General features: G+C 41.6%; 1 gene segment (V, D, J or C); it reads right to left on the minus strand.

Annotated features, from left to right (window-relative positions):
* Positions 1 to 8,876: 8,876 nt before the first annotated feature.
* LOC118980933 (T cell receptor alpha variable 38-1-like) lies at positions 8,877 to 13,946 on the minus strand. The segment is given in 3 exon segments: positions 8,877 to 8,912; positions 13,293 to 13,594; positions 13,848 to 13,946. Coding segments are annotated over 3 exon segments (387 nt in total).
* Positions 13,947 to 23,807: the final 9,861 nt, after the last annotated feature.

Below are 23,807 nucleotides of genomic sequence, written 5' to 3' on the forward strand. Positions count from 1 at the left end.
TGTTTAGTTTTTTTTGCCCTGGACTCAACTATACCATGATGAGATATTGTTTCCCACAACTCAGGTTCACCAGCCAGTCTTTTAGATTAGGAGAACATTACCCACATTCTCTGCTCTCACCTCCAGTCTGTCATGCTGCCCAAGGAAAAGAAAAAATCTTGGAGCCACCACATCAGGTGGATCACCTCCCACAATGTTATGAAGAAGAGAGCATAGGCCCTCCTGAAATGAGAACTTATGGCTTTTAATAAAAATACTGCCTACAATTCACTGAACACTGATGTTCTAGCAACTTCATGGATTTACTCTAATTTAGGAGAGGGAACCTGGATCACTACCCAGTACTTATTGTTATCTTCCCTAACCTTCTGCTTCTCCTTTTTAAAAAAATTTTTAAAATTCAAATTAAAACTGAATTTCTTAATTATTAACTTAAAAGAACTATTACAGATTATCACAAGATGTAGAACCTAAACATTTTTATCCACCTTTTTATTTTTTATTTATCTAGATTTTTTCTGAACCTTTTCTACTATGTTTTATCCTGGGAGTATAATAGTTTTAAACTCATGTTTTCTTGTGGTTCAAGTACAGTTGTCTCCATTTCACCGCCATCAGCCCCCTCTGCCCCACCCATTCCCACCTCCCTCCCTCGATTCTATCCCTCTTTGGCTTTGTCCATGTGCCCTTTATATATGTTTCTTGATGAACCTTCCTCTTTTTCCACCTTATTTTTAAATAGAGTTTATTGGATAAGTTATATGAAATAATAAGATCACATTTCAGATTTAACATTTAAAGTATTTGACAAATTTTCCCTGACTGCTGTGGCTCAGTGGGTTGGGCATCACCCTACACACATGACAGGTCTCTGGTTCACTCCCAGTCAGGGCACACACCTGGGTTGCAGGCCAGGTTGCAAGTCAGGGGCGTGTGAGAAGGAACCAATAGATGTTTTTTTCTTGCATATTGATGTTTCTGTTCCTCTTTTTTTGCCCCCCTCCTTTCTCTGTAAAAATGAATACAAATTCAATCATTAAAAAAAAGAAATAAAGTATTTGATGTAGCATATACCCATGTAACCGTGACATGGATTGATGTGAAAATTTTATCACTGTAAGGTTTTCTTGTGATCCATCACATTCCATGTCTCCTCTCCACCCAACCCCTGGCAACAATTACCTGACTGGTGTTGCCCATAGAATACATGGGACCCTTCAAAGTTTTATTTATATAAATTATTTAGTATGTACCCTTTGTGTCTAGCTTCTTTCTTTCAGAATAGTTGAAATTATTAATAGTATCAATATTATTCATTATTAATTAATTATTAATATTAGTACCCATATTAATAGATCAACAAGTAGGGTTTTGTTGCTGAGTAGTAGTGAATATTATGAATATATCAGTTTCAAAATTCATTTATGAAATTTCTCTTGTGCTATCCCCAATCTGCTGTTGAGCACATCAATGAGTTTTTCTCTATATTTCCATGATTCCCAGTTTTTTTAAATTAAAATATTTTATTTATTTATTTTCAGAGAGAGGGAAAGGGAAGGAGAGAGGGAAGGAAATATCCATGTGTGGTTGCCTCTCATGTGTCCCCCACTGGGAACTGGCCTGAAACCCAGGCCTGGGTCCTGACTGGGAATCGAACCGCGATCATGTGGTTTGCAGGCCCGCACTCAATCCACCGAGCTATACCAGCCAGGGCTTGATTCCCAAGTTTTTTTGGTGTGGTTTTCATTTCTGTGCTGTGATTTCTGTTCATTTATGTAAAAATATTTTTCTTAAATTTTTGAAAATATTGCACTTAGTTTTTGCACATACTTATTTATTGCAGGTGCTTTCAAATAGTTGTCTGCTAAATTATGTAAGTTGAGCCATCGCAGAATCAGTTTCTATTTGCTTTTTTTCTTGACTGTGAATCATATTTTCCTAAGAATTTTTGGTTGCATAATAAAAGACCAATGACTAGGGTTCCATTTGTGAATTGTAACTTCACTAATAAATAAGGAATATATTTTCCCTTTGTCATTCTACATTGTTTTAAATAAGTTAATCAGTCATCCCTTGTTGAACACTTGCTACATGTCCGTGTTGTGCTGGGTTTCATGTGGGAGACCCGTGAGAAATGATCTGAAAATCAGTCAATAAGTGCAGTGAGAAGGAAAGTGGAGGTCTATTTAAAAATGCAAATGCTCTTCAATTACATCTCTCCCCAACAAATATTGAATACTTGAAAAGTATTGCTAGTGACCCCTCCAGGTAAGTTACATCAGCCACATGCATGTTAAATGCTGATTCTCAACAATGTAACATAAAAAAGACTTATTTTTGTTGTTTTATTTTTCTCATAGCTCCTTCACAGCTGTCTGTGGATATCTTGCAAAAGACAGGGAGGTTATTTTCATTTTTAGACAGGAATACATCCACAAAAGTGATTCACATGTGTAGCTTAAGTCATATCATAATTCATTCTGGTATTTGAAACTGAAATTTATGTAATTCATTTCTTATTGTAATCCACCTACTATTCAATTGCATAACTACCTACCACGTATTTATATAATTATCAGGAAGATAGTGTTGAATTAGATTTGATCTTAAAAGATGCCTGAGTTTTTGCATTTGATGTGATAGCAATTGAATTTCCCTCAAATCTCTCTCTTTTTTAAGGATGAGCCTTCCAGTAGGTTCCCCACAGGAGCCCTGTGCTAGGAGAGCATGTGTGGCCCTGTGTCAGGTTAGAGCACAGCCTTTGGAGGCCTGGGCTTCACTGTGCTCCTCCTCCACAGAAGTAGGTGCCTGAATGACTGAGGTGGGAGCCCGTGATGCTCAAGGAGCTGTGCTGCTTTTCTTTATCCAACGTGGCAGTTATTTTGTCACGAATTTCTTTTCCTTCTCTTATTAACAACATCAGTAAGATGGGCCCTTCACCAGGCTTCTGCCAGTACCACTGTAAGGAATATAAAGTCTTTGAGGAACTGCACTTGATGGTAACATTTTCCCCCTCTTGGATGATCAACGACTGAGGACTCTGCTGCACTTCTTGGCTTCTCACACCTGATCAGAAAACAATCGAAAGACACAGGAAACCTTCAGGAGATGCCTAGTCTCAAAACATAAACATAAGCATCACTCCTTAATTATAGAACATGAAAGGTTCTCATAAGGGCCCTCCCAAGTCAGAAGGACATCCCAATTTCTGCTCTCAGGGTGCTGCCATCATGATAAGCCTCTCTTAGACTGAACCGTTTACTCACAAGCCAGTTGCCACAGCAGAGCACCTGAAAGCACTTTCAGGAGAGTCTCCATCCCTTGGTTCCTCAGGAAATCCAGTGGACCAGGTCAGATTCTGAATGGGCTTCCTCAGCAGGAGTTCCCTTGAGCTCAGAGCAAGGTCTGCTGCAGGTGTTTGTAGAATACTGAAACTCAGGGGGACAACCAATCACAGACATTGCAGCATTTCATCCTTTACAGAGAACTGGGTACTTCCAGAATACTTACAACACAGTGCCCCCTTCTGGCCAGGCTAAGAAATTATGAAAATGTGGATTTGAATTTACTTGAATAAATTAAAAAATTAAAAATTTAAATTAAAAAAATCCAGTAAGTCTATTTTTTGTTTAGGATTTTATTATAAAAAACCTATTAATATACTGTGATAGAGAGAATTTTTCTCCACAATTAAGAGAAAAACAAACATCTAGGAAAAATTAAATATAAAATTATATGTATAAATACATATGCATGAATCAAAGCAATCATATTTCAAATAGAAACATTTCATTATACTATTTGGATCTTCATTCTCAATGCTCCTTAGTGCCTTTTAACTAATATGCCAGTATTCTTATAGTGGTTCATAATTATTTTCGCAAAGTGGTATCTGCAGTTTGCTGTACTCTTTTTTTATGTTTTTTATTTATTTATCTTTAGAGGGGAAGGGAAGGAGAGAGGGAGAGAAATATCAATGTATGGTTGCCTCTCGTGTATCCCCTGTAGGGAACTGGCCTGCAACCCAGGCATGTGCCCTGACTGGGAATTGAACTGAGATCCTCTGGTTCGCAGGCCAGCGCTCAATCCACTGAGCCACACCAGCCAGCGTTTAATTTTGCTGTACTCTTAAGTTTTCTGTTGCCCATTTTGAGTATATAATCCAGCCATTCTGAATTAGTTTAATGGCATTGTCCTAAACTAAATCTTTACATTATATCTTTGTATATTTTGTTTCTCTTTCTCTATAATACTTTTTTCCCTCTGCCTATTTTTGATTAACTTCTTTATGAGTCCTAATCTAGGTATCACCTGTTTTAGGTGGCCTTCCCTCATATTCTGTATCCAGTTTGGATACCTCTGTTAGGTGGTCAGAGTTTGCTTTTCTCCTGTGATAGTTTCCATGACACTGTTTTGTTATGTATTCCACAGTATCACATGCTTCCCGAGGGCAGGCACCATATGTATTTCCTTCCAGTTGAATCTCTTGTCTTTGAGCCGGAGACACATTTAGGGGTCAAGTGAAGCAATAATTAGAAGAACTTCCAGTGAATAGAGAACACATTTGGGAGCTCACAAAGACTGTGATTGCTGGCTTGTCCAATTGATATCATGGCTACTTTGCATTGTCGGTTGGAGAAATTTATATGCTTGTATTTGTGGACAGACTTTGGGGCTATTACGAATAAATCTTCTCTGAACATTCTCTACAAGTTGGGGGAAGCACTTAGGAATGGAATGCTTTTAAAATGTGGTATGTTTTATTAAACTTTTTAAAAAGCTGAAAACGATACTCACAATCACAGTATACTGTACATACTCACCAGCAGTGTGAGAGAGTTCTAGTTGTCTCACATCCTTGGAAAGCTTTGGTGTGGTCAGTCTTTTTAATTTTAGACATTTCAATGAGGATGCAGGGGCATCTTGAAATTTAATTTGTTTTCTATAATAGCTTATAATGTTGATCATCCTTTTTAATTTTAGTAGCTATAATTTATTCATTTTATGCCTTTTTTGTAAGAATATACTATAATTTATTTGCCTATCTCCTGTTGATTGATATTGGGTTGGAATTTTTCACTGTTTTTTTTTAGTATTGTTTTATTTTTCTACTACAGTTGACATACAGTTTTATATTCGTTTCGGGAGTACACCTCAGTGATTAGACATTATGTGAGGTCAGTTCAGAAAAAGTCCAGCCATTGTTAATATAACCAGCATAGTTTGTGAGGCATAGATGTAACCTGGCAGCCAAGGAGATTGGATTGGAATGCACATGAATGAACAATGGTGCCTTCACTGTAGTCAGTGGGGGCAGTAGATGCCTGTTCCCTGAGCATGTGCACTGTGGGTGGTTGCATTCAAAATGACTGAGCAAGTAGAACAATGAATCTGCACTAGATTTTGTGCTAAGCTTGAACATTTCCTCACTGAAACTGTCTGTATGATTCAGAAGGCCACTAGGGACAATGCAATTAGTTCAGTGCAGTAAAAGTGTGGCATAAATGTTTAAAAGATAGTCAAGTATTGAAAATGATCAACATTCTGAAAGGCCTGCAAGAAGCAGAGCACCTGGGAATGTTGAATGTGCATGGGCTGCTATCATCTAAGACTGGTGACTGACAGTGTGAGGACTAAAATCTGATCTGGGGGTTTCAAAACTACTGTGTCAGAGATTTTGATGCAATATCAAAATGGCATGCAATGTCATTTGATGCAATGACACTACTGTGTCATTGTCATATGTACAGTGTTTCTTATATCTTGTATCTTCTTTAGTACATATTTCTATTTTTCATACTCGTGGCTGAATGTTTACAGGACAGGTCTGGTACAACTTACCAAGTGGTCATTCCCATAAATGTCATACCATGTGACACATACATAGCTATAGTTTGTCATTTAGTGCTTGTTCTGATAACTGTGGGGTGCCCAGTACTCTGTTGATGTGGTCCAGCTTTCATCTGAGCTTCTCCCATGTGCCTGGATCTCAGATTTAGGATTTTATCAGCAATCATGCCTCTCCTCTCCAAGGCAGCTAAACCGTGCCATGTTTCTCAGTGAGCTCTGGGGGATAGAGTTTTCTGCCTTTCCTCATTCATAGCAGAATTATACCAGTACTGCTACAAGACATTCAGCTGAGAATGGTGTTCTGCTCCTGACACAAATGTAGAGGGTTTTTTCCTTGTCACTTCTCTCTGCTGCAATGGACCTACCCCTGTGCCCTGTGTGGGGAGGGGTGACAGAATTTTCTGTCAGCTCTTCATATGATCCCCAACTTCTTTAGGTTTTTCCTTCATGTGAAAGACTGATCTAGGCAAGCTGAAGGGGTTCGTGCCTTCCTGCAATTACAGCTGGTCATGTCTCACAGACCCACATCTCTGGTGGGGCTCCCTCTGTCACCCACCCTGCTCCCAGTGATTTTAGGGAACAAGTGGCAAAGGTATTTGAAGATGACCCTGCTGATGAGTGCATATTCTCTTTGTGTCTGTTACTCTGAGCAATTCTATATTGTCATAAGAACCTTCACTCACTCATTCTCTTGCTGATATTCTCTCTTTTTTCTTCCTTCCTCTCTTCCTTCCTTCCTTCCTTCCTTCCTTCCTTCCTTCCTTCCTTCCTTCCTTCCTTCCCTCCTTCCCTCCTTCTGATTTCCCTTCTGCTTTTCTGCCAGCCAGCACCCCTTTCACCAAAGCTCTGCTAAAGTTGTACCAGTCCATGTGCCTGACTCTTCTTGGAGGAGCCTGTTTCTCATGGGAATCCAGTCTCCTTGTTTGTCCTGTGACCTCAGGTCTCTCTTAGGTTAAAGCAAAGTTATGAGTTTTCTGTTTGTCTAGATTTACTTGTTGAGGTGGAAGGAAGCCATGCCATTTCACACTTTATATATCCCGGTAGGTTTGGAGCTGTGTTCATCTTTCATTGTATGTAAAATTGAGGTACTGCTATCAGGAATGCAGGATCTTTGTCAGCTTTCTCTGTGAACCTTAAGAATTTTGCAAAACACAATATAATTGTAAATCACACTTATAATTGAAATACCTTATTCCTGATCAGTAAGAGGAAGGGAACTTTTTTTTTGCTACTTCTATTTTGACTTCTATTGATTACTCCACATTCATTTTAAAAACAATAATTAAACACAAGTAGGAGTTTGTGGGAACCAATGATTTAAAGCCAGTAGATTAGAAGTTCAGGTAACTAATACAGGTAGCAGCTCGCAGTGCCTGTGGCATCATGGATGAGACATGAGACAAATTCACGTGGACTACTGAGTCCTGTGAAGAAAAAGGGATGGCATGGCTACTCCCTCAAGGAGGGAGTGCCTCAGAGCACCTTGGCCACCCTCTCAAGGGGAGAGCACACTGACCCTAGCCTAGATAGGCTTTTATTGGGTTTAATTTGTGCAGGAGCACAGGTACAGCTCATTAATTATTGTCAAGTGGTAAAAATCAAAGAGTAGGTAGCATACAAAGAACTATTAGGGTTTCTTCTGAGTCAGGGTCTATCAGCTAAAAGGCTATAAAACTTTGGGAAACAAACTCATTTTCTGCTGGGACCTTTATCATTTAACTAAGAGTATTCTTAGCAAAGCAGGCTTCACAGGATTTACATATCCTTCTCAGGCCTGCAACCTCTCAATACACATCATCTGTATATTGTATCATGTGTTCACCCCCCAAAATCAAGTCTCCTTCCTCACCATTTATGCCCTCTTTCCTAACTCCCCCGACTTCTTTTCCTCTCATAATTGCCATATTGTTGTCTGCATCTTACATTTTTATTTTTTATTTTTCCTTAATTTCTTTACCTTTTTCACATATACCCCAAAGTCTCTTTCATGTAACAGCTGTCAGTCTGTTCTCTGCAAGCCTGTTTCTATTTTGTTTGTTTATTCTGTTCATTATATTCCACACATAGTGAAATCACATGGTATTTGTCTTTCTCTGATTGGCTCATTTCACTTAGCATAATATTCTCTAGGTCCATCCATGAAGTCACAACAGGTAAAATGTCCTTTTCTACAGCTGAGTAGCATTCCACTGTGTAAATGTACTCCAGCTATTTTATCCACTCATCAACTAGTGGGCACTTGGGCTGCAATGCACATAGGGGTGAATATATTCTTTCAAGTCAGTGTTTTGGGTTTCTTTAGATATATTCCCAGAAGTAGAATCACTGGGTCATCAGGAAGTTCCATTTTTGAATTTTTTGAGGAAATTTCATACTGTTTTTCACAGTAGCTGCACCAATCTGCATTCCCACCAACAGTGGCTGAGGGTTCCGTTTTCTCCACATCTCCACACTTGTTTGTTGATTTATTAATAATAGCCATTCTGACAGGTGTAAGGTGCTATTTCATTGTTGTTTTAATATGCATTTTGAAAGGTTTTTTAAAGCTCCACCATGGAAGAAATGCCAATCAACTACAAAGTCAGGCAGTGTAGAGCTTTATTGCAGTTTGAGCACCCAGGCGCGCACCTGGGCAAGATTCTATGGTCCACAAAGTGCGGGGCTGGAGAAGTTGCTGCCCAAGCAGGAAATGTGGTGGGGTTTTATTTTCATTGGCTCTCTGTGGGAGCTGGGGATTGGTCCCTTTTGAACAAAGCCTCAATATATCATTGGTTGTTTTCCTTGGGCTCAGGTTGCTATGCAGATATCCGTTTTGGCAAAGCCTGCCCTTTTGGCTCTCTGGTTTGACGTCAGCTGTCTTTTCTGGGATGTAGTTCATCTGCCATTTTGGATTATAGTCCACCTGCCATTTTGGATTATAGTCCATCTACCATTTTGGATTGTAGTCCAGTCACCGTTTTGTCCTACCCCACCCATCCCGACACATTTCTCTGAGGATTAGTGACATTGACCATATTTTCATATGTCTACAGCCTATCTGTAAATTCTTTTTGGAGAAGGGTCTATTCAGGTAGTGGGATTTCTACAACTTTGTTCTTCTTCCTAAAGTTCGTTGTGGCTATTTGGGTACTTTTGTGGTTCCATATAAATTTTTGGAATATTTATTCTACTTCTGTAAAATGTGTCATTGGATTCTTTTTTTTTAAAGATTTTATTTTTTATCTTTAGAGGGGAAGGGAAGGAGAGAAGAAGAGAAGCATCAATGTATGGTTGCCTCTTGTAAGTCACCTGCTGGGAACTGGCCTGCAACCCAGGCATGTGCCCTGACTGGGAATCAAGCCACGATCCTGTGGTTCACAGGCCCGGGCTCAACCCACTGAGCTACGCCAGCCAGGGCAGTGTCATTGGATTCTTGATAGGTAGGAATTATGTTGAATCTACAAATTGCTTTGTGTAGTAGAGACATTTTAATAGTGTTAATTCTTCATATCCTTGGACAGAGTATGGGCTTCCACTTATTTGTGTCTTCTTCAGCTTATTTGTGTATTTCTTCAGTGTCTTTTTTAAAGATTTTATTTATTTTTTAAAGAAAGGAGAATGGGGGAGAAAGACAGGGAGAGAAATACCAATATGTGGTTGCTTCTCACACACCACCTATTGGGGACCTGGCCCACAATCCAGGCATGTGCTGTGACTGGGAATTGAACTGCAACCCTTTGGTTCATAGGCTGGCACTCAGTTCACTGAGCTGCACCAGCCAGGGCTTTCGTCAGTGTCTTTTAATTTTTGGACTATAGGTTTTTCACATTTGTTGTTAAATTCATTCCTAGGTATTTTATTTTTATTGAAGCAAATATAAATGGCATTTTTCTCCTAGTTTCCATTTCTGATAGTTTAATATTGGTGTATTAAAATTCATCAGTTTCTCAATAGTTCTTTTGTATCCTGCTACTTTTCAGAATTAATTTATCACTTCTAGTAGTTTCGCCCCAAAATTTCTAGTAGTTTTGGGGTGAAATCTTTAGGGTTCTCTATATACATCATCTCATTTATAACACCTTGATTATTTCAATGTATGCTATTCTTCACTTTATCTCTATCTGCAAAATTCAAACTTTTATAATGGCTTATCTTCTCAAAAACACCTTCTGTGACTCTGTTGGAACATACAAATTTTCATCTTAACATTGTTTTATGAATACATGATGATTATAAAATAAGCTAAACAAAACCTTCGGCTTTACTGAGTCCTTATTATGTGCCTAACCCTGTGCCAAGAGCAATGTGAAATGCTGAAATATACAGAACTTGTGCCAATGGTCCAACGAGCAAAAAAAGGAGATATTAGACTTGGAAGGGTAACTGACCCAAATTGTCATGAAGCACCAGGTTGTTGTCACCCAAGGTGGGTGAGGAGCAATATGTCTGTAATTTCAGTGATTCATATTAGGTATTTCCACTTCCTGTAGAAACAGCACATGGCAGTTGTTGCTGCAAGGTCTGAAAAGGGCAAAGTGATTAAGAACAGCGATCCTTCACTGACGAAGAATATGGGACACCCCATCAATTAAGCAAGCTACTTCTGCTAAAGTGCTGTCGAAGGAAATCTGGAGAGTGTGGAGGAAGAGGAAGAAGATGGCTATCAATTACAGCCTTCGTACCTGTTAAAGTGGAGCCTGAAAATCGTGTCCTGCAACCTTCCCGTTTTAAGCGTTTTAAATACATTGCAGCCAGCCACAACCTTGAAGACTCAGTGACACAGTGAAAAAATACATAGGACAAGCGTGCATTTCAGTAGTATAAGAGCACTTGTGATTCAATGTCTCATCCTAACACCTAGCTCTAATTTTAGAGTAAAGAACTTTAGGGGAAAGTTCTGTCCTTACAGAGTCTGTAATGTATTCCGGGAGGAATGTTTGGTGACTTGAAACAACAGCAAACCCTTCAGGAAGGGGAGTCACTAAGAAGCAGATTGTTAGGGTCAGATTCAGTACTGCATGACATTAGAACAGAAGGAATTCAAGGACTCTCTTCTAGGGAAGAAGCCTTGGACAAGCTAGAGCTTTAAAGTGTTTATAATTTGACCAGTCTGAAATGCACACAAAAGGGAAATTTGGGTGAGTGGTATACCCTGAATTTAAAGGAATTTAAAGGAATTTAAGGCCTTGAAGTACTTATGTGTCAGGAAGAAGAACAGACTGACTGGAATAGAGGCACATTTTGGGTAGAATGAAGAATGTACTTTAAAATGATAGAGGTTGAGCAGATGGAGAAAATTTAGATTTGTTAAGTAAAGCCTTTGTGCAGTAAAAAGATATACCCACATATCTACAGAAACTGGAGTTTTGTAAATGTGATCTATCTCACTATTATTTGAAAAGATAAGGTGAAATCTTCTATCTTACAAATGAAACACTCAAGCACCCATCTGTTCTTACTAGCAATCAATAAGGTTCACCTTAAAGTCTTTTGCTGTTTCTCTATTCAGTTTTCAAAGATGCTCTACTTTATTTTTGTTTTTCCCCAAAATAGACCCTGAAGCAAGGACTCAAGTGAAGTTAGTTTATATAGAAATAGATCTTAGGGAGCAAGAGTCGGAAAATGCATAGGGAAAGATTAGGGCTTAATATGCTAGGATTTCCCAAAAGGGTATAGAAGAAAGTGAGGAATTATGTAGTGCAACACTAAGGTTCGATTCTGCCAGGATCTCCCATGACGGGAATAGAGTCCCTTTCAGGATTGTGAGCTGGAACTCAGGAAGCTAGAGCATTTATCAGTCTTCTTTCATCACTGCTTAGTGCTTGCCAGCAGGGCTGGTAATTGCCCTGTCCTTGTAGGCTGAGTGAGCTCCTGGGGAGTCAGAGAAGGCTATGGGGTAGAAAGTAAACATTGCAATGTATGTTGCATGCCTAATGTTGGGTGATATCTGGAATGAGTCTGAGAGTCCACAGAATTGTCTACTGCAGCTATTGATAAAATTAGAGCTAGGTGTTAGGATGAGACATTGAATCACAAGTGCTCTTATACTACTGAAATGCACGCTTGTCCTATGTATTTTTTCACTGTGTCACTGAGTCTTCAAGGTTGTGGCTGGCTGCAATGTATTTAAAACGCTTAAAACGGGAAGGTTGCAGGACACGATTTTCAGGCTCCACTTTAACAGGTACGAAGGCTGTAATTGATAGCCATCTTCTTCCTCTTCCTCCACACTCTCCAGATTTCCTTCGACAGCACTTTAGCAGAAGTAGCTTGCTTAATTGATGGGGTGTCCCATATTCTTCGTCAGTGAAGGATCGCTGTTCTTAATCACTTTGCCCTTTTCAGACCTTGCAGCAACAACTGCCATGTGCTGTTTCTACAGGAAGTGGAAATACCTAATATGAATCACTGAAATTACAGACATATTGCTCCTCACCCACCTTGGGTGACAACAACCTGGTGCTTCATGACAATTTGGGTCAGTTACCCTTCCAAGTCTAATATCTCCTTTTTTTGCTCGTTGGACCATTGGCACAAGTTCAAAGACACCTAGGTCATGGCTATAGTTTTGCTGGACCCCTTACTGAACCTTCTGGTGACAGCCTTCATCCTCTGGGAACTAGACCTCTAATGCAACAGACCCTAAGCTGTGGGAAAGAAATGACAAATTCTTAAATAGGTTGTGGGAGTGATGTTGGAAGAGTCTAGTCCACATTCATTTGTTAGTTTCTAAACTTGTATGTTTTAGCTTAGATGATAAAAGTACCCATATAGCAGCCATTGGCTTAACAAATATGATAGCTCCCTGAAGAATAACATTCCAATGAGTAAGAGTCACCCCTGAGTGGCTTCTTAGCTGAGCCTTTAACAGGCCATTCCATCATTTCTTCTACACCATCTGCCCTAGGTACCAGGGCACAGGTCATTTTTTAGGTTTGAGGCTGGACCAGCAGGTCCTTTCCTAGTTGTGCCTCTACTGTCACACATGTTGTGTTGTAAAATGGGTCCTTTGTTCCGTGGAGATTCAGTCTGGGACATGGATGGGAGAATAAAATTGAAAAATATTTTTAACAAAAGCTTCAATTGCCAAAATGTTAAAGTTTAGGATTCTTGGAAGTAAGAGCTCCCAGGTAAAGTATAAAAATGTTTTGAGAAAAGAAAGTGCTCAGGAAGTATAATCTGCCACATACACCGCACAAAGGTATGAGGTTTACCTGTGCTATGTGTATGAAGACATTTTGTAGTACCTGAAGACATTACACATGCCCTTGTTTTCTGTAGGATTATAGTTTGTAGACATTCATCTCTCTTTGTTTCTTATATTCAGATAGAAAGAGCTTTTATCCCCCAAAGAGGGCAATGATCTTATATGTTCCTGTTTCCCCAACCACTTCTCCTCTGCCCTGTGACACCCGTGCTGTGGTCTGAGGTTTCTGTACGCCCCTCCCTGTCACTCATGTCACTGTGCCTCTGAGAGCACAGAAATACATTGCTGCGTCCTCCAGCTGGGAGTCTGAGATCCTGAGGCCAAAGTGTTTTCTTTCTTTCTGGAAGTTCGCAGAGAAACGATCATTTGTTGCATTTTGTTCTTTATAAGCTTCTTGGTGGATAATGAGAATCATCTCCCCACTGGGAGGCTGTTTGTACCAGAACAAATAGTAATTACCCTCACCAGTTTCGTATGTGCAGGCCAGGGTCACAGTCTCTGCCTCCTGCACAGCCATTTCGGCCTGAGACTGACTGACCCTCTGGGCCACACTGGATCCTGTGGGAAAAAAGACAGAAAGAACGGACTGTACTGGGTGTGACACCAGACAGGCAGAGCAGGCAGACTCACAGCTGGTTCCCATCCCCACCCGCCCCTACTCTTGTTGACTCAAACCTCAGGTAGAACCTGTCAGCTTTGAGGCTCCCCATAGCTGGGCTCTGTGAGGCATGCAGGTCCTGTGCTGTTAATCTCCTCTTGTTTCCGAGCCCCGGTAGAAAACATTGTAAATAAAGACTTACACCTTCCTTACCCAGACAGGCAGAGACCATGGCTGCCCACAGCAAGGCAGCAGGCGTCATGCTGACAGGTCTCCAGCAGAGTGAGGAGTCTGTGCTCTGCTCTGGTCTGGGTGCTTCTCTGTGCTGGTGACAGGAAAGGGCGTCACTGAGGGGAGGGGGATGGAGTCTCAGCGAGAAGTTTGCCCAACACTTTTTGGTCTTTCAGATAATAAGCTCTTGATTACAATTGTAAATGGAAGTAAATAATATTTCCTCAGTTCTTGTATTCTAGAATGAAAACACAGAGGAAGGGGCTGGCAAATTAATTTCTGATAAGGCCTAGTCTTGGAGAGGAGTGGGGACCTGCAATGTTGAGCAGCAGTGGCAGCGTTTCATTTGCAACAATGGCAAACTCTAAGTTTTCTTTTCTTTTTAAAATAAATATGACATAGTGACTATGATACATATGAACAATTAATTATGGGTAATAAGACTCTTGTTATTTGTTTATTTGTTTATGTTTTCAATTTTTATAAAAAATTGAAACTAGGGGTCCTAGAAAGGGACGCAGGCACTGGAGCCAGGCTTGAGGATTTATTCCCCAATTTCTCCAATTCCAACTTTCTATTTCTTTGGCACGGTGGTTTATGTTCTCCCTGATTTCTTTAACTGTCTTTGCTACGATCCCTGACTGATTTACATAGTAGCAACATTCCTTTCCTAGGTACATACAAGTCCCCCCTTTTTCCGCAGTGAGAAGGTCTATGGCCCGCTGGTTCTGAAGTGTGACTTCTGATAGGGAGTTAATCTGCTGTTGGATTGTAGTCAGCAAGGCTGCCACTTTGTCCATGTCATTATTAAGCTGGACTGAGCGTTTATGGTAGGTGGTTGCTGACAGTCCTGGGGTTCAGACGCCTGCACTGACTCCTACAGCATTCCTACCCCAGCCATGGCTGCTATAGCTGCCCCTCTCTTAACCCTGGCAGGCTTTCTCTGTCCCCGCCTGAAGAATTTCAGCATTTCTTGCAGGGTCTGAACACTTACACTGGGGGCTAGGAAGACTTCTAGACATATCCCAGTCCAGTCCACAGGGAGGCACTTGTAGGCTGCCTGCCCACATAGGAGGAATAATCCTGGTTCTGTGCAGAAACTGCTGTTGTTGGGGATATTGACCTGATTGGAGCAAATCTGAGGGTTGAGGGAACCTATATCATTCTTGTCATGGGAGGTTTTATTAGCTATTAAACAGGTGACATTTATTCCTTTTGTATCTAGAAAGACTCTGGAAGCTACTGGGCCCTGGGCTATGGTCTGATTGGTCTGGAGGGACCTCCTGGTATGGTTCCAGTTTTGCAGAACTGGAGTCCTGATGTATCCTCTTTCTGAGAGAGGAGGCATATCCAGCATTCCCAGATAGAATTGCTGGAGTTCTGATAGGCTGAGTATATATTCTCCACTAGATGTTTGACCTGTATTGCTGGGCTTATCTTTTGCAGTACTGCTTGGAACACAGTGAGATTGGTGCCTCAGTATTCTACCTTTACTTGTTCGACATGGTTTGCTACTTCTTTTACTGCCTCTTTCCTGGCTGCTTCAAATTCTGCCTGGCTTAGGCTACTCAGAGGTGGATAATGGTTCCAGCAGACCTGTCTACCTGGGGGCCCCAAGAGGTGTACACTTTTGGCTCTGATACCTTGAACTCCCGACAATAATGCCTGTCTGATATAGTTTCCCTCCCCAGCTGCAAAGCGACGAGGCTCTAACACAATCTGAGGATATAGAGGTGCTTGACGTGAAGTCTCTTGGCTCCATGTACCAGGATACTACGCGGCCTCCTATCCCGATTCTTTCTGGTGTGCTGCATTTGCAAACTGGGGCAGTAGCAGGGGCTGAGCAAGCTAAGCAAAATATATTAAGTGTCCAAAAGTACAGACAGTACAGAGGTAGGCTGCCCCAAGAGCAGCCTGCTCCCCAGAACTCCATCCCAGAGCAGCTACGGTCACTAGTAGAATTCCTAGGATTATTGTGAAGATGCCAGCAAGAGTCAGGTATCCCCAGGAAGGCAGGAGTCCCTAGGAACAATAGTCCATTTGCCAGGGTCCTTGCTGGTGACTGGTCTTCTCCTTAACCTCAAAGTGGGCAGTCTCGGCAATGGTGGCTCTGGATCGTCGTCAGCCCTCTGGTCCTCGGGGTCTGCTGCTGTCTTGGCTCGGCTGTAGTGGATATAAGGCATGATTCCTGCAACCTTAAGGGCAGTTGGGGTAGTTAAAATTGTTAGGGGAAATTGATAGCTACACAGCACAGCAACTAGGGAGTGATTTGTTTTTACAGCCCAGGTTTTACAATCCAGTGACTCGCCTTGTTTCTTCTAGTTTTTTTTTTTTTTTTTAACTGCTTATCATGTACATACCAGAGATAATGTAACATTCTGCTTTCTGCTTCTGTAAGTTGCCTCCTGCTTTCGGTGGGAAGGATGGGCCCTCCCTTGCACTATAAAAATAACTGCTTCCCCACTGCTCAGGGCCCAGAATTTGGAGACTGAGTCCTCTGGGTCCATGAGGGTAAAATAAAGTTCCACTCCGCACACCCGAAAGCGGCTGAGTTGTTTTCTGTAACAAAATGGCTAAGTGAGGCCCTGACCATGTAGGTTGGAGGGGCTCCTTTTTCCAATCTTTTACCTATACATAGTTTCCGGCTTATGTGAGTGGGCTGGCCCTCCTCATAGACAGGGTTCTTGGCCTAATCTGGCCTGGTGTATCTGGCTAAGTGTTTCCCCTAGCTTCTAGGAGATACCTTGTCTGCCCTGCTTCTCCAAGAACTTTAAGCTCTCCCCTAGGCAGGGTCAAGATAGCTGGTGGCCTGCCATAGACTAGCTCAAACGGTGTGTACCCAGTGGGATTTGGGGGATTCCAAACTCTGAACAGTGCTAATGGCAGCAGGTCAGTCCAGGGTAGGTTAGTTTCTTGATGAAATTTGGCTAGTGTCTCTTTCAGAGTCTGATTCATATGTTCTACTTTTCCTGAGCTCTGGGGCAGTAGACAGTGTGTAATTTCTAATTAATCCTTAGCTGAGTTCCAAGATCTTGGATCACCTTGGCTATAAAGGCGGGTCCATTGTCACTCCCTATGGTGGTGGGCAGTCCAAACCTTGGAATTACTTCTCTGAGTAGAGCCTTTGCTACTTCTCTGCTCTTCTCTGTCCGAGTGGGGAACGCCTCTACCCACCCAGAGAATGTGCAGACCATCATGAGGAGGTATTTGTATCCTTTGCTAGGTTCTACCTCTGTAAAGTCTATTTGTAAATCTTCAAAAGGCTGTAGTCCTTTGTATTGGACTCCCACTGGAGTTTTTGGGTGGCCTGATGCATTGTTCCAGGCACAGGTCAAGCACTGTGCTGAGGCTGTGCAGAGGCTGTGTTTCACCAGGCCTTATCTGATGGTCCTCGTTTACTACACCCAGGTTGCTTTAGGTAGTTACCTTTTACAGAAAACAAAGGAGCCAATGCTGCTAATCACATCACAGAAGAGGGATATTTGCAAATGAAAAGGGAAATGCGGTTGGACCAGTTAGACTGGTCCTGGGAAAGTTTAACATGGATTTTAGGAAGTTATTTTACAGTAAATGTCTGCCACAAATCTGGGCGAAGTTTTTAGCAAAAAACAAGTCTCAAAGTGGCCTAGGTATGTTGCAGGCCTGATTCCCCACAGGAGAACCTATTCGTGGGCGTGGGTCCTGTGTATCTCCAAGTGGGAGCTGAACCCACAGCATGCAGAATGGTCTCCTACAATCGTGGGCCCCCTGTCCCATCTCCATGTAACAAAGTGGGTCTGTTCATGTGAAGAGACGGGAGATCCTTTGATGATTAGTCAGACACTCTGAGCCCTCAGTTTGTGCTGCTGTGTGTGGCCCTGTGGGAGGGAAGGCAAACTCACACCCTGGGTATCTATTAACCCCAATAATAAAAGATGTCTGTCACCTCTAGGTCTAAGTGGTCCAATATAATCTATTTGCCTACCAGTGTCTGTGAATCTTTTAAAAAGGGGAGATTCCATATTGAAGGCTCAGTATGGTATCTACCAATGGCAGGTGGACGATTTGGCAGCATAATTAGCCATATTCAACTGGGTGAGAGAGCATTCTTCTGGGCTCATGGAGAACTTCTATGCTGTCACCTTGGCTAATCTGTTCACAGTCTATTGTTCAGCATTGAAGTTGATACAGGGTGCAGCCAAGGGGGGCCCAGAAAAGATTTGGAATGGTGTCCAGAACTCAAAGTGTACAGGAATATTGGAGGAAATATTAAAATGTCCTCACCTCCCCCCCCCCGCAAGGTGTCAGTTGGGGGAAGGGAAGAATGGAGCAGGGCCATTGAGAGCTGTTTTGCATAGCAACAGTTTTGCACCTAACCTCTGGAATGGTCATTTAACATATCTATAACCTTTAACTGATTTCATAGATATGTTAAATAGCTGTGGCCAAGTTTTGGGCCAGGGAGAAGTGAGTGGCTGCTACCCAAGCTGGAACTGGGGCTGCTTCTCTGAGAGAGTGCCTGCGAGAGAGCCATGTGGCTTTAGCAGAGTGAGGGCCCCCTCTTGGCCAGGTGAGGGGGAGAGCCACGCTGTTTTGGAAAGATGTAGACCCCTGTAGCCATTAGGAGGGAGAACCACGCAGTTTCAGCAGAGTGCAGACCCCCTCTTGGCCAGGTGAAAGGAAAAACCACGTAGCCTTGCCAGAATGGAGATCACTGTGGCCAGGTGAAGAAGAAAGACGCGCTTTTGGTGGAGTGCGGCTTTGGTAGAAGAGGCCCACGCAGCTTTGGCGTGCTCCCTTTGGCTGAGTGGCCTGGAAACCAGGAGAGACTTTGACTAGGACTTGGTACAAAGAACTCTTGCCAGTGAAAGGTGCCACATGACTTTGGATTAATTGGAGATCCTGCCTGGACAGGCAGGCGACACAGGTCACATGCCAGCGACCTGAAAACGGACGTGTGCTCTTTTCCTGATTTACGGTACCCGGAGTTGGGGCAGTGGGAGAAGGGAGCGCTGTGTGTGTGTGTGTGTGTGTGTGTGTAGGTGTATACCCTTAAAGACTTTAATATTTTAAGGAAGGCATTAGGCCTGAATAGCATTAAATAAACATTTTGTTTCCTTTTCACAAATCTCTGGCTTTGAGAGATGTCTTTCCAATTGGCGGCGGACAGAAGAGCCCTATAGATATTAGTGTATCGTCCTTGGGAGGGGCCCCTGTTTTCTGTAGCAGTTTTTGGCATCCCTCGGTGGGCCAAGTATTGCCCCCCCTCGGACCCTTGTTCGGTAACAAAGTGGGCAGAGATTGGTGACATCCTCTGGACAGATTGTCCTGCTCAGGTGTTTGTTCAGTGCTTCCTCTGCAGGCGATGCTCTCCCATGGGGATGGATGTAAGATGTAAGGATCCCAAGAACTTGTGCCCACACACATGCACCTTCAGTTCATGGTCACCCTGAATGTGACTCATCCTCCTCTCACCCCACCTGCTCAGGGTTCTGACCTTAGAAAAGACAGGATGCTGGCCCTTTGCAAAGACTCACTGTTGATAACCCCTGGTCATACCCCTTTGACTCTTCTCCAGTCGTCTGGTTGACCTTTTCCCCCTCTTAAGGAGGAACCAGAATGGCATCCTTTATAAAATTTATACCAGTTTCCCTCAGGTTTTAGTATTTGACCTTCTATGTCAGTCTTTTCGGAATGTCAAAATATATTTTCTTTCATTACTGAAGTGATGGTCATGTGTTTTAAGATACTGTATTTCAATATATTTTTAAAAGTCTGCCAGAGAGCTCAATGGCAAGAATTTTACTCTGTTCTCTCTTTGTTCTTTTCATGCTCTCACCTCTCTAATAATAAACCTAAGATTTTTGTACTAGTTTTAGCAGAGTAAGAACTTCACAGCGAGAAACAAAAATACATCAGATGGTATTTGAAAACATTATCCCTGTGCACACAGTTTCAAATAAAAAAAAAACATTTGACATTTTGCTATAAAAAACCCCTTACTTTTCCCTTTGCTCAGACCCAAGGTACAGTCAGTGTCCTGGAGTCCCTATAGGGGGCAGTGCAGGGCCCTGCAGGGTTTAGGTGCAGGTGCAGGTGCAGGTGCCGCACCGTGTGCTTGCTGCACACAGGAACGTGGTGGAGTCAGAGAGCTGAGAATCCCTCATATGCAGGGAAAAGTGCTGGCCTTCTGTGTTAAGCCTGGCTGTGAGTTTTTTGCTGATCTTCACCTTTTCATTTGATCGCATTCGTATCAGGTTGCTGAGGCCTTCCCCAGGATCCTGTCTAAACCACTGGAAGAAATCAAAATTGCGGTCTGTGTAACTACAGTTGAGTGTGAAACTCTCTCCCTCCTGGGCTTTCAGGAAAGCTGGGCTCTGTTCCACTGGTGGTTGTTGGTTTGACCCTGTTCAGGAGAGTGAAGAGGTTTTCATGCATAAGGAACTGTTTTTTTGTTCCCCTTGGTTGTTTTATATTCCTTAGAATAAAGCCCAGATTGTCCCTAGGATCCTGGTATATTTCATCAGCAGAAGGGTCCCATTTGTCTTGCTTGGCCCTTCCCGTCCCCTCTTACTCCCCCTCACTCCCCCTGACTCACAGGTTAGCTGCACACACAGGAGCATCAGTGAAGCTCCCAGGGGAATCTCCATTCTTGCTTCTTCCTGGAGCCTGAGGATTCAGTTGGGAGACTTGGAACTGGCCAGGTTCAGTGGGCCCTGATCTCTGTTCCAGATTCTTCTGTTTCCTTTTGTGTGGACACCCTTTGTGATCTTCATTCTCTTGTCACAACCAATCAAAACTCACTTGTCACAACAAAGACATCAGTCGAAATACTCTCTGGAGCTCCTGTTCAGAGTTCTAGCTTCTAACCAGTCACTTCTGTCAATGGAAGCACTGCCCCCATGTGGTCTGAATTTTTTATTATAATTTTTTTCCTTTACATTTCCCTCTTAATACACGGTAACCCATTATAATTAGTTGAAGGAAATTAGAACATACAGAGAGGGGAAAGAGGAAAACAAAGAGATAGAAAACAAAACAGAGACTCAAAATGGTCTCTGGAGATGACTATCTGAATATTCTTAGTGACTGGTGCTCCCTCCTCACTCTCCTCACCTTCAGGGACCTCTGTGTGGGTCCTTTGTCTGTATGAGTCTGGGCTGCATTCTGAGGGGCATAAATAAAATGTTGCAAGAAGAACTGGGGTCTTCTCTCAACTGGTTAGGGTCTACCATGTTTTGTTAAATTTCTCAACCTGAACTCTTTTAAATTACTGAAAAGAGTTAGACTCCCAAATTGTAAAAATATAAAGAAGGGAACTATAATGCCTTTTGAAAAAGATATTCTCAGCTTTGACAGATCAACCTAGTTTTGGCTAACTTTGAGAATTCTAATGCTTTTGCAAATATCTAAGTGTTTCTTATGTTTAGATCATGGCACCTGTGCAAAATCTGGTAATTTCTCATATTGTACATATTAGTTATCTGAAACCCTGTTTTATGGTCTCCTGTATTTTCATCAAGGATTAGGGACTCAGGAGGATGAGAGATTAAGGAAGAAAGTTCTCTTCTATTCTTTGCATCCAGTTCTCACATTGATGACTTTTGGTACCTACTTACCCACATTTTCTCATTCCCTGGATACATTTCCTGGATAACTTGGCCTTAGCAAGTCTATTGCCATCCGTCCCTCCCTTCATTTCTTACTGTGGGCCTGAGCTAAGGGGCTGAGGGTCTGTGAGGAGTAAAGAGCTCTGATATTCTTTCCTGTTAATTTTATATGTCTGTCTTCCATTCTTCTTCATACATCAAGTTATGTAAAGTAGGGAGGCTGCTCCTTCTAGCCTTTCCCCTGAAGTCCAGTGTAAGTGAAGCTCAGACTGCAGTCAGCACCCTCTCAGAGGAGCAGGTCTGAGATGAACTGTGCTCTACCTTCTCCTGTCCTCTCATTGCTGCTTGAGAAAAAACAGCAGGTACCTGGGGTGGTTGTGGAAAAAACTGGCTGTTTGTAAATTGCTACACTTTCCTGGGCACATGATTGGTCTTCTTCCCAATGAGAACAGTGTCAAATCATGTCAAGCCTGGCACTGTAGAGAGGCTATCAAACCGTGTAGGTGTCCTCAGATTTCCTCACTATTCAATAGGACATTTCAGAATGTTTCCAAAGAAAAGGATTTTAGTCTGAGAAGTAAAGAAGAAGTTGTTCCAGTTGTTTGGAAGGAGTAACATTTGCAGGAGAGTTTCCCTTGGGATTGTCTTCTCCCCTGTCTCTGATGGGGTGATGTTAACATTCCAGGAATGTACCTAGTGAAAGGTGATTAACAATTTTCCCAGAGCATGACAGACATGGGTTGTAGCAGGTCAACAAGAAATGCTGAGCATCTACTATGTAATGTTCATTCACCTTTACCCTTTTAGATGTTTAATAAAATGTACAAAATAGAATATGTTAATAATAAAGTTGAGGAGACTAGAAAAATACATATAAAATTAACTAGGTCTTGGGGACAGGGCATCATAGGCATCTTCATTTACTACAATGAGAAGCAAAATATAGAAGCAAAGTGTTTCTAGTTCAGAGTAAGTAGCTTTGCCTGGCAGGCTGACTTACTTGATTGCAGCATCATCCTGTACCCCAGGCAGTCGTGGGTTCAGTCCCTGGTAGTGGCATGTATGGGAGGCAACTCTTTGGTATTTCTCACATCAGTGTTTCTCTATTTCTCTACCCCCTTCCCTGTCTCTCTAAAATCGATAAATATATCCTTGCATGATGATGGAAATAATAAATATATGTTTTTTAAAAGATATAACAATTAAAAATAGTAATGCAAGTAGAAGATGTTTTGCATACTCACAACTGTAAATGTACTTCTGCCAGACCCTGTATTATGTAGATTGAACATTTTTATATGCCATACATATTGAAAATGTTTTGCTTATTTATAACTTGCCTTTTTGTTTTTAAACAATATCTTGATGATGTAAAATTTATTGGTTTTTAAAATTTATGCTTTTTGCTTTTTTATGTCTGAAGAAATCTTTGCCTAGTTTGAGTTGTAAATATTTTCTCCTATTTTTCTTCTTAAAGTGATGGTGTTCAATTCTATGATGCAGTCATAGAATTTTGTATTCATTTTTTATGGTATGAGATGTCTGGTGGTAAATAGATTTTTCCTGTGTAAAATCAGTTGTTTAAGTATTGGACGTGTCCAAGCCTTTACTGAGAAGACCACCTTTTGTCACTGAATTAATTTGGTACCGAGATTGAAAATTCATTAACCATGACATATGTGGAGGTCTATTACTGGACACTATTTTATTCTATTTCCTGTATGCCTATTTCAATAAAACCACACAGTGTTGATACTATGGTTTTATTGTAAGTCTTGAAAAAAGTAGTTTAATTTCTCTCCCCCCCAAAAGTAGCTTAGAAACTTGCATAAGAATTACAAAGATAAATCTAGGATCAATTCCAATGATGTAGAAAAATCATATAACAGAATATAAAAATTCATGTTAAAACACTAAAAAAGTTAATAACTAATTCCTTAAATAAAATGTATATGCACACTCCCAATTCAGCACCTACTTATGGAGAAATGGAGAAGCTTTTCTACTAAAATTAGGAGAAAGACTGTGATGTCCAATGTCTTTACCACCTTTTAACACTGTGATAGGGCTATTAGATGATGCCATAACAATTTGAAAGAAAAAGTTAAGCACTGGCTGGTGTGGCTCAGTGAATTTAGTGTTGGCCTGCAAACCAAAGGGTCACTGGTTCGATTCCTAGTCAGGGCACATGCCTGGGTTGCAGGCCAGGTCTCCAGTAGGGGCATGCCACAGGCATCCACACATTGATGTATCCCTCCCTCTCTTTCTTCTTCTCTTTCTCTGTCTCTAAAAATAAATAAAATCTTTTAAAAAAGAAAGAGTTAAAATACAATCTGCATGTTTGCAGATGAAA

Source organism: Sturnira hondurensis, unplaced genomic scaffold (assembly GCF_014824575.4).
Source record: "Sturnira hondurensis isolate 20B ecotype Veracruz unplaced genomic scaffold, ASM1482457v3 Scaffold0023357, whole genome shotgun sequence".
NCBI lineage: Eukaryota > Metazoa > Chordata > Mammalia > Chiroptera > Phyllostomidae > Sturnira > Sturnira hondurensis.